The 11,568-nt window shown below is 43.6% G+C and overlaps 1 protein-coding gene across 6 annotated transcripts in view; it reads left to right on the top strand.

Moving 5' to 3' along the window:
* The first annotated feature begins 958 nt into the window (after nt 1-958).
* Nucleotides 959-11,568, top strand: part of ATXN7L3 (ataxin 7 like 3) — a 31,003-nt gene continuing 20,393 nt past the window's right edge. Inside the window, exons 1-3 of one of the 6 annotated variants that reach the window (XM_042472367.1) lie at nt 959-1,213; nt 8,954-9,053; nt 10,140-10,263. In XM_042472367.1, coding sequence (XP_042328301.1) covers nt 10,213-10,263 — 51 coding nt within the window. In that variant the 5' untranslated portion in view covers nt 959-1,213; nt 8,954-9,053; nt 10,140-10,212. Of the gene's footprint in view, nt 1,214-1,420; nt 1,472-2,115; nt 2,330-8,953; nt 9,054-10,139; nt 10,264-11,568 lie in introns of those variants that run through there. The other 5 variants (XM_042472369.1, XM_042472368.1, XM_042472366.1 and 2 more) reach the window with 5 other exon arrangements.

Below are 11,568 nucleotides of genomic sequence, written 5' to 3'. Positions count from 1 at the left end.
ACACTGATAGGGATGTGTGTTTGTGTCTTTCTGTGTCTGAGGAGTAGAACAAGTCTATGAAAGCATAGGCTACAACTTATTTCACTCAGTGCCAAAACACACTGCAGAAATAATCTAGTTTGACGCTGCTTTAACTAACCCGGCTCAATGCTAGAGAATTGTAGTTTTGTGAGCTATTTAGCCTTCTCTGTCAGAGTGCTCTGATGCCACAACCAACTACAACTCCCAGGATTCCCTAGCATTGAGTCACAGGGTTTTCTTGTTAAGTTTCTTCAGAGAGGTTTTGCCACAGCCATCCTCTGAGGCAGAGAGAGCGTGACCCAGTGGCTTTCTGAGCCTGAGTCGGGATTCGAACCCTGATCTCCAGAGAAACCAGGCTTTCTTGACAAGCTTCTTCAGACAGGGTTTGCCATGGCCATCCTCTGAGGCTGAGAGAGTGTGACCCATTGGGTTTCCATGGCTGAGCCAGGATTCAAACCCTAGTCTCTAGAATCACAATATTTTCTTGTCAAGTTTCTTCAGACAGAGTTTGCTTTCTTCATTCTCTGAGGCTGAGAGAGTGTGACCCATTGGGTTTCCATGGCTGAGCCAGGATTCGAACCCTGCTCTCCAGAGTCACAAGGTTTTCTTGTTAAGTTTCTTCAGACAGGGTTTGCCTTTCCTATCCTCTGAGGCTGAGAGAGTGTGACCCAGTGTCTTTCCAAAGCTGAGGCAGCTCAAACCACACAGCAATGCCTTTCAATGCACCACAACCCTGCAGCCACCACAGTCCCCTCAAGCAGCAGCACTCTCTGTCTCTCCTCCTCCTCCTCCTCCTCCCTGCCTCACACACAACCTTGAACGGAGGCAAGGCGGCGCAGCCATTGGCCGCCCCCTTCCCCAGGCGCTCTGCCATTGGTCGCCTCCCTCCTCGCCGGAGCCTAGCAAGTTCGGTTGAGCCCTTATTGCAAAGGTGCCCAATAATAATAAATACCCCAAGAAGAAGAAGGCTCTCTCTCTTTCCCTTTCGGAGGCGGCGGAGGAGGCGCTAGGCCGCGGCGCCTGCCCATCCTTCCTCCTCCCGTCCCTTTGCTGCCCCTTCCTCCCGCCGGGGGCCTTGCGCTGAGCTGGGGCCCGGCCAGGAAGGGGCATGGCCGCATCGCCAGGGGGGCGAGAGGGCAGGGGCTGCCTTCGGGGCGGCGGAGGCCGGCTCTGAGGAGGGTAAGTCAGGAAGGTAAGTCAGGCATCATGAGAGGGAATCATGGCGCTCCTGAGGGGAAACAAAAGAGCCCAGCCAGGGAGGAACGAAACTGCCCTTGTCGGGGTTGCCTTGTTGCTGCCTCCAGGGACATAGAGATCCCCACCCGCTGGCAAGTTTCTTCGTCCACATTGGAGAAATAATAACCCGCTTTGGCACCGCTTTAACTCTTTCCGAACTCAGGGCTGTGGAATTCTGGGAGTTGGAGTCCCTGCTGCCCACTGCTTCCTTTCGGTGAGTCTCAGAGGTGCTGCTGCTGCTGCTGCTGCAAGGTCTCTCTCTACATCGTCATCATCATCATCATAGCAAATGCATCAGAGGAAGTAGGCTGAAGTCTAGGAAAGCTCCTGCAGTGATACAAGATCCCTCTACTTAATAATACTGTAATAATAATAATAACAACAACAAATCTGAGAAGTATCAAAAGGTGCTACAAGATCTATAATAATAATAATAATACCAAATGCATTTGAGGAAGGAGACTGAAGTCTAGGAAAGCTTATGCCTCCAACTTCTTTCTTTCAGTCAGTCTCAAAGGTGCTACAAGATCTATCTTAATAATAGTAATAATATCTCTACATAATAATAATAATAATACGAAATGCATCTGAGGAAGGAGACTGAAGTCTAGGACAGCACCTGCATGCTACAAGATCTCTCAATAATAATAATAATACCAAATGGATCTGAGGAAGTACCCTGAAGTCTACGAAAGCTCATGCCGCCAACCTCTTTCTTTCAGTTAGTCTCAAAGGTGCTACAAGATCTCTCTTAATAATAGTAATAATATCTCTACATAATAATAATACAAGATGCATCTGAGGAAGGAGGCTGAAGTCTAGGAAAGCTCATGCTGTCAACTCCTTTCTTTCAGTGAGGCTCAAATGTGCCACAAGATCGCCCAGTGCTACTTAATGGCATCCACCCAAGTATGAAACACAACCTAAGTTCGAAACACACAGTGGATCCTTGTTATCCTCTGGGGTTTGGTTCCAAGATCTCCTGTGGATAATAAAATGCATGGATGCTCAAGTCCCATTAAATATAATGACATGGCAAAATGGTGTCCCTGATGAAAAATGGAAAATCAAGGTTTGATATTTGAAGTTTATACTTTTTGGGGGGACATTTTCAAACGGTGGATGCTTGAATCCGTGTATAAAAAATCAGTGTATAAGAAGGGCCAACTGTAATCCATTTTGAGACCACTATAAGTGCCCTGGCTCACGTCCCAAACACACTACAGAAATAATCCGAGATTGCCCTCCTGCTCAGTGCTAGGGAATCCTGGGAGTTGTAGTGTTTGTGAGACCTTTAGCCTGCTCTGTCAGAAAGAGAGCCCTGGTGCCAGATCAAACTACAGTTCCCAGGATTCTCTAGCACTGAGCCAGGGCAGTTAAAGCAGCCTCAGAGTGGATGATTTCTGCAGTGTGTTTAGGATGACAGTCCTATAGGATGTTAGTTTAATCTCTTAAGTATGAGTGGAAATAGGGCAAAATAGGGGAATACTTCAGTTTGCTTGTTGTTGTGGGCCTTCAAGTCCTTTCCAGTTTATGGAGGCCTTAAGGGGAACCCATCATGGCATTTTCTTTGCAGGTTTCTTCAGAGAAGGTTTATCATGGCTAGCCTCTGAGGCTGAGAGTGTGTGACTTGTCTGAGGTCACCCAGCGAGTTTACATGGTTGAGCAGGATTTGATTCCTGGTCTCCCAATGTCCCAGATTCATCATGGTGTGGTCTGAGCATTGGAATAGGTCTCTAGAGACCAGGGTTCGAATCCCAACTCAGCCATAGAAACCCCTTGAGCAAGTCTCACTCTCTCAGCCTCAGAGGATGGCAGTGGCAAGCCCCCTCTGAAGAAATTTGCTAAGAAAGCCCCATGATAGGGTCACCAACTGGAAGTTGTTGAAGGCACACAACAACAACTTCCAGTGTCCTAGTCCAGTACTCAAAGCACTACAGCATGCTGGCCATTGCGGAGGACCCATTTATTTTGCTCTTTCTCAAAGCAGGTTTGACAAATCCTGGGAGGAGCATCAAGGAACCATACTGGAGCCTCCATGCTCAGGGACACACTCTGCGATGCTGAGAGGAGGAAGCAGTCGAGTCTCTCTCTCTGTGGCTTCAAGTCACCTGTCGACTTGTATTTCATAGGGTTTTCAGCCAGCGTGGTGTAGTGGTTTCAGCCTTAGACTATGACTCTGGAGACCAAGGTTCGAACCCCATTTCAGTCATGGAAACTCACTGAGTGATCTTGAGTAAGTCACACACTCTCAGCCTCAAGGGAAGGCGGCGAACTTCCTCTGAACAAAGCTTACTAAGAAAACGCCAGGATAGTTTTGCCTTAATGTCGCCATAAATAAGAAAGGACTTGCTTCTAGTGAAGAATGATTGCTGTTGAAAAACAACAACGTGCCTTCAAGTCGCCTGTTGATTTAGGGCGACCCTATGGATTTCAGAGGGTTTTCTTAGTCAAGAATCCTCAGAGGTGCCTTTGCTAGTTCCTTCCTCTGAAATACAGCCTTCAGTACTGGGTGACCTTGGGAGTTGTTGGTGGCCTCCATCCAAGTACTAACCAAGCTTAGCTTCCAAGATGAGATAGGATCTGGTGGTTAGGTATTCAGTATGCTTGTTGACTTATGGCAACCCTATACATTTAATAGGGTTTTCTTAGGCAAGGAATCCTCAGAGGTGGTTTTTCCAGTTTCTTCCTCTGAAATACAGACCACAGCATCTGGTATTTGTTAGTGGTCTCCCATCTAAGTACTAACCAGGGCTGATCCTGCTTCAAGGTTCAGACTGGAAGGATCTGGTGGCTTTAGATATTTGTGTGTGTGTATATATGAATTCAGATCACCTGTTGACTTAGGGCAGTGGTCCCCAAACTGCTCTTTAAGATATTTTGGACTTCAGCTCCCAAAAGCCACAGCCATGTTGGCCAAGAGTCTGGGATTCTGGGAGTTGAAGGCCAGAATCCCTTAAAGAGCACAGTTTGGGAACCTCTGACTTAGGGGGACCCCATAGATTTCACAGGGTTTTCATGGGCAAGGAATCCTCAGAGGTGGATTTGCCAGTTTCTTCCTCTGAAATGCAGCCTACAGCACCTAGTATTTGTTGGTGGTCTCCCATCTAACCAGGGCTGACCTTGCTTATTTTCCAAGACCAGAAGGGATCTGGAGCCTTTTAGTGTATTTAGGCTCTCCTCCGGCCCTGTTTGTGAGGTCCCCAGAATCATTTGACTAGATCCTGTTGGCTCAGAGTGGTAGGCTGCATAGACCTTTGGTCTGATTCAGCCACTTAACTCTTTCATGTCCCTCTAAAGCAATTTCCCCCAAACTTTGGTTCTCCAAATGTTTTAGCCAATAGCTCCCAGAATTCCTGACTGTTGTCCCAAATGACTAGGGCTTCTGGGAGTTGAAGTCCAAAACATCTGGAGGACCAAAGTTTGGGAAACACTGGGATAGAGGACATTCATGGTAGGTGCATGGATGGAGAGTCACCATGGGATGGCGATAGATAGAATGCCAGATTTGGGAAACTCAGGATAAAATTCCCACTCCATCATGAAGATTATTAGTCAACTTTGGGGCTGATACCATCTATACCACCACCCCATAAATTATTGAAAGGAGAATGGGTTATAAATGTAGCAGATAAACGGACTGTTGTAGTTTTGGTTGTAGTTCCAGGTTCAAAGGCAGCAAAACTCTGAATACCAATCACAGTGGGGAACAGGATTTCTTCCTTCCTTATCTCCTGCTTATAGCCTTCCAGGTAGAGTTTGGAAAAGTTCCTTTCTTGTCCCACAGTACCCAACTCTGTTTCCAGGGTGTCTGCTGGAATAGCCAGTATTGGTGTAGTGGATAAAGTGTTGGGCTGATACTTGGGAGATTTAGGTTGAAGTCTCCACTGATCTGTGGAATTTATTGAGTGATCTTTTGGGTGATGGTTGTGAAAATAAAGCAGGAGAAAGAGGAGCCATGGCTACCACTTTGAACCCTTAAAGAAAAGGTGAGATATAAATGTGAAGCTGAGGAAGAATTAATAATAGGCTGCTGTTGCAAAATAGATGCTGGGTTTGAGGAAGCTATATCTGAATAAACAGGTAGGGAAAGATAATGGAACTGATCTTGGCTTTCCTGGTGAAGAGGTTAGGTGTAGGATGTGTTTGGTAAATTGCTCTGTGGGCTGGATTTTTTTAAATAGCCGGGATTGGAAAATTGTGGCCCTCTAAAATCTTTGATACTTTGAACTACAACTTTCACAATCTCTTACCATTGCCCATGCTGAATGGTGAAAATGGGATTTGTAGGCAAAAAATTTTGGAGAGCCATGTAAAGGGGGCAAAATTATAGAGAACAGAAAAGGCGGGGTGGTTATCAGAGAAAGGGTGGGGCTGGTGAAGAGGAAAAACTGGGAAGCAGCTACATGTTTGAAGGAAGAAACTGCAAAGTAAAGAAATGGAGGAAGTCTAGAAGTAAAGCCTGGAAAGAAGAGAAAGCTAGTGAGTAAGCAGCCATTAATAAGGCTTGCATTCAAAACTGTAAGTGAGGGTATGACTGAATTAAGGGGACTGGACAAGGAAATGGACTCCTTTGACTGGTTCATGGGTGCTCAGTTGGGGACCAGGAGAGGGGTTAAAAAGTGTAAAGATGGTTTGGTATGGGGGGAATGGAGGAAACAAATTCCTGGTAGGAGAGAAGAAAGGGTAAGAAAGGTTTGTTCTTGATATTATGTGCCTTCAAATCATTTTCAGGATGTTGTAAGATGCATTATATGATGTTGTGTTGAACTACAACTCCTAATTTCCCTAGCCAACAAATTGTGGTCTAATCTCAGGAAAGTTCTTCCAGTGTGAATCAGACAGTTCACAGTTAAGTACCATTTCCCTCTATTTTCAGAAGCACTAAGATAGGCTGAATCTCTTACATATTTTTATGGTGTTTTTCCCCCCAGGAGAATACTTTCTCTCTCCTCTTCCCCCACTATCACTTGGGTATGATTTTGAAAAAGATCAGCCCCAGAACATGTTCCTACTGGCACTGCTGCTCTGTAATGTGTGGAATAAAGGCAAGGGTCCCTCTGAGCAGGTCTAGAGTATATTTTCTTTTCTGTTGAGCAACCTCTATATACAAGGGAGGGGTTAGGGTGAGGGCATATTATTTTGCTAAAGGCGTGTGCTTAGGTCCCAGCCCATCTCCATCATTAGAAAGTTTCTGGGCCTGAGCCCTGGTTAAGACTATGCCTTGCAAAAAAGTAAGGAGCTTGCTGGAGAAAGGCAGTTTAATAAAGCCCACCATAGTTTAAGCATCAGTTGGACTCGAAGTCTGAGGAATTGTTTCTGTGGCTTGGGAAGAAAATGTTTAAGGAAGATATTAATGCTTTTTATGCTGATGGATTTGAGTTAATATGGAGGGTTTGGAGTGGTGGAGGAATGAATGTTGGAGAAGAGCACTGGATTGGTGGAGCAAAAAAGCAAGAAGGTGGCAGGAGGAAGAACAGCTTTGTGGGATGAGATAAACGCCGGTGAGTCAGGGAGCAGATTAAGGAGTGCATGGGACAAGGGTGTTGGTTGAGAGGCATGGTGGAGGGGACAGTTCTGTGGTTTACTTAGAGGAGGTAGCAGTGGTCATGGAAAGCTATAGGAAAAAGTAGTCAACCTCACAGCCAGGATTTGGAGTGTGCTCCAGTCTGGTAAAAGCTACTTAAATAGTCGATGCAAATCAATAAAGCCTATTAAATCCACTACTGTTTGTAAGCCTATGGACAGGGATTGGGAGGAGATAAAATACACTGGGGAACTTTAAAAACCTAAGGAGTGAACTGCTAATCTTCCTGCTATGATCCTGCAGATGTGGTGAAGCATTTTCCTAATCAGAAGCCAGTTCTGCTTACAACTGAGATCACCACTACTCTCTCTCCCCCCTCTTTTTTTTTTGGCAACTGGGTCTAGACATGGGAATAGGGTGAGTGTATTGGTCTGATTCCAGATGGCTGGCTGTGGGAAGGCCTTGGATGTACAGAGGGATCCCATACTGTCTGGGGTTTCTTTGCCCTTTGTTAGGCTAATGAAGTCTGTGTCTGGTGTTGAAGGAATCCTTCTTCCAACAATAGGGAGCTGGAAGAGCCCCAAGTCATTGGCCATCCTTACAAGCTGGGCCCATCCTTTGTAAACTGGATTTTTTCCTTCCCACTGTTGTATTAAAACACAATCCATTGCTTTCCATAATTTACTCTGCCTCATTAGGTGCTGTAGTCCTTGTTCCCTGCTCCAAATGGAAATCCATCCTGCAACAAGCTATGCCAAATCTGGAAAAGACAAGGGATATCATAATTTATTTTAAAAACCTGGAACATTAGTAATCTACTTGCTTGTTTTGGATTCCCAGCCACAGTTGTCATGGGGAATGAGTTTTGCCTGCTTTCCTATCTAGACTTGGTATTAGGATGGGGGTACAAAGTGGTATGTGTTTTATTAGTGTATTCAGCATCAGCAGAATGTTTGTCCCCCCTCCCCTCTTTATTTTCCTTTTCCCAGTGCAGAGAAAAGATTGCAGATTTTTAGAAGCCAGTTTTTTAAAAAGCCAAACCTGCAGAGAAGTGAGGGAGGGAGAGAGCTGTATTTTATTATTATTGGTGCCTCATTTTGAGTGACTCTGGTCCTAATACAACATTTGGTTTGGGAAAGACACACACACCCGAAAACAGAAGATAACACCAGCCTGACTCCAAGGGTAGAATAAACTGAAAAGGTTTCTTTTTTTTCTTTTGAAAAACAAGTGGACACACAAATGCAAGAAGCCAGCTTTTGAGCTACACTTATTTGTTTGTCAGACTTTGGGATATTTCAAATCAGTTAGTTCTTTTTGTGTATATTTTGTGTATATGTTCTCCACCCCACTCAAGAGCTTGATGTAAAGACTGAGGAACTCAGTCTGTAGCTGTTCAGCTGGACTAAATATCTCAACACAGTTTTCCATCTAAAAATGGATAAGGACTTGTTAATGTGACTTCTCTTTCTTCTCCACCATAATTGAAATGTAGATAAGCTGGGAACTTCCTTTTAGCCAAAGCCAGTACTGATATAGTACTGTTTTTGCAGAGGGTACATATTGAAGCACTCTTCTTTGAATATTGCTGCTTTCCTGAATTCATTTGTATTGACATAGACTGCATTTTCCCTTTAGGGCCTGGATATTTTCAGCAAAAGCGAGAGTGAGTCAGCAGATACTCCTAGATCTTGGAACTAACCATGCTACAGTTTTTGGGGGGTCCAACATGGTACAAATTAAAAAGAGATTGACTGTGCCTCCTGGGTGGATTATCACTGTGAGATGAGGGGACCACTCCTTTTTTCCCTCTTTTATAAACCCTTCTGAAGAGCTGTTTCTTCTCCTTGCTGTTTGTAGCATCTGTGGAAGGGGGTGTATACATCTAAAGGAACAGGCAGACAGTCTTGCCTGTTTTAGGGTGGTGGGTAGAAAGGCAGTGGACCCTACAACAAACTCTTTGTCTATTTTCAGATTTTTGCTTTATCTCCTCCTTGGTCTTTCCCGTATTTGGCAGATTGGATTGCTCTAATAATCTGTCAGATTGTTTTCTTCATGTTGTTTACTGCATTCATTTTGCATATGCCCAGTCTGTTAATGCAGTGCTGCCATTTCTAAGTACAGATACACTGGTATTTCGTGTCAGTTAATTTGCTTTCTTCTTTATAGACTCTTCTAGAATCCTGGTCCATTGAAGATGTTGGGAAATACACTTTAGTTTTTCTTCATGTGTTCTTGTGTCTCTCCTTATGAATTTACAGTGACAGCAGTGAGTACTGCACCTAGAAATGTAATGTTTAGAAATTGGGCAGGTATGCAAGCCAGTGGCGCTTTTGTAGGTGAAATTTGGTTGCTGGGTTGTGTTCTCACTTAGACCAACATATATTCAGAGGAAGGAACTGGACGGTCCAGTGCCTTTGGTCCTAAGTTTAACTAATGTTCTCTCCTACTATCAGCTTAGTGACAAAGCTGTTGACTGCCTGTGATGAGCACAGGCTGACCTGTCATAAGAACCTAAGAAGAGTTTTGTTAAACCAGACCAAAGGCCAATCTAGTCTGGCAATCTGTTCCCATAGCAGCCAATGGGAAGCCCATGAGCAGATGTGTGCAATAGCACCCTCCAGTTTGTGTTTCCCAGCAACTGGTATTCAGAGTCATATTGCCTTTGATTCTTGAGGTAATATATAGCCATCATGGATAGTAGCCATTGATAGCCTTTGTCACAGGTTGACATGAATACTCTTGGTCAGAATAATAAATTCTGCATCAAGGTAAGTTGGCTTCTGTGACCTAAAAAAATCATGCAAATTGGTATAACTTTCTCTTCGCTAATACCTACTGTTTTGCCGAATGTGTTTTTGTTGTGCTCGTAATGGCAGGTTTGCCATTGTTACCCCACTGACAGACAGTTGAGTCTTTTTCATAAAGCTATCTAGCACCTGAAATTTTGATAGTTGTCTCTGCTACAAGCGCAAGGGTCAGAAATTTGTGTGGATGGTTGGATTTTTAATGTAACACTGAGATACTTAGGAGGCTGAATTAAGCACCCCTTACCACATTCTAGCTACTGTCTGTACTCCCTCATAATACACAGCTCTGTTCTTAACCCTGTTGTTTTAAAGAGCTGACAGGTTTCTGGGCATTTCCCAGCTCTGTTTTGGGACCGAGAGCAGTAAAATTAGATGTGTTTTAAACAAGTATAGAACCTGGTGAATACTTAAAAACACTTAATAAATTATGATGATGATGATGATGATGATGATGATTTGTAGGAAGATGGGAAAGTTGCTCACCCTCCACTTTGAAAGAAAGTTTCCATGCAAATCATTGTGTCCTTTTCTCTGTCCTCACATAGGGGGAACCCTTCCCATTTGAGCCTGGCCTCTGCTATGTTGCATTCTCAGCATCTTCTCCGTTAGCTTTTGCAAATGAAAATGGAGGAAATGACTTTGTCGGGCCTGGATAACAGCAAGTTGGAGGTAAGTCACCTCTCTGGAAAGAAAAGCTTCTTGCAAAGATTTTGAAGGAACAGTGCCAGCAAAACCAGGCTGAAATGGACAGGTCCATGAACACCTTTGCTTAGAGGACCTGTAATCTTGGGAGCAGGGTTTAGCGTTAGGATCAGCCAGGGCAACCCATTATCCTAGAGCCTTTTATTTGTGCTGAGGTGTTACTAGTGTGACATTTGAAATAAGAGGGTTTTGTTAATACAAAGTTTAAAGTGAAGTGTAATACTTTCTTTGTCTGCAGTGAAGAAACTATTCATGGATATATTAGCTCTTAATGCCACCCAAGCAAGAGATCATGTAGACTCAAATATTCACACTATAGCCCCTACCCAAGCGCCTTCTTTCAATTTTTATGTATTTGTTTATTTTTTGGTTGCCTTAGCCCAAAATTGGTATTTTTCACTCCTCTTTCTATTAGGCCTATTCATCTTTAATTAATCCTTTCTGTTCTTTTACCCTTTTTCTCCTAAGATTTGTACGTTTATAATCTTCAGAGATTTGTAAAGTTTCACTTTCTTGTAGATCAAATCACAGTCCAGAGTTACTAGTAACTACAGCAAACTTCTGGTGTCATTAACATGCATATCCTGTTCTCTCCTTGCCTCCCCCTTTCTCAACCATATCCTCTGAAATGGATCTTGTGCTTCTTACCTGATAATAACATTGCACAGCACTGGTTTGTAAGAAGAAAGAGGAAGAGAAGGACAAATCAATTAGACTTCTGGTTCCACACTACCAGTACCCTTCTAATCATGTTATATTGTACTTTGTTCCAGCCATGATGTTTTTATGTGGGTTTTTGTGTATGCTGCCTGGATATAACAAGCAATGTAGAAATATTTTTAAATAAATAAATGGGTTGATACATTCATTGATAGATGTGATCAAAACAGGCTTTGATATGCATTCAAAAATTCAGATTTGCATTGTGATAACAAAAGAAAGTAGTTGAAGTCTGGACAGCCAATGAATGGTGGGTGCTTTCTGTGTTACCGAGAGCCAGAGTAATTGGGGGAAACGCAGCTGATGCAACCCTTTATTTCAGTACGATGCATTTGTGCCAATTACAGTCAGCCCTTCTTATCCATGGATTTTTAATCCACGGATTCAAGCATCCACGGTTTGTGAATATATTTTTTAAAAGGTATAAATTCCAAATAGCAAACCTTGTTTTTTCCATTTTACATGAGGGACACCATTTTGCTGTGCCATTGTATTTAGTAGGACTTGAGCATCCACGATTTTGTTATCCACAGGGGGGCCTGGAACCAAACC

The sequence above is a fragment of the Sceloporus undulatus genome, chromosome 6 (genome assembly GCF_019175285.1).
Source record: "Sceloporus undulatus isolate JIND9_A2432 ecotype Alabama chromosome 6, SceUnd_v1.1, whole genome shotgun sequence".
Taxonomy (NCBI): Eukaryota; Metazoa; Chordata; class Lepidosauria; order Squamata; family Phrynosomatidae; genus Sceloporus; species Sceloporus undulatus.
The sequence above is the reverse complement of the archived record's forward strand: the minus strand, read 5'-3'. Positions and strand labels throughout refer to the sequence as shown.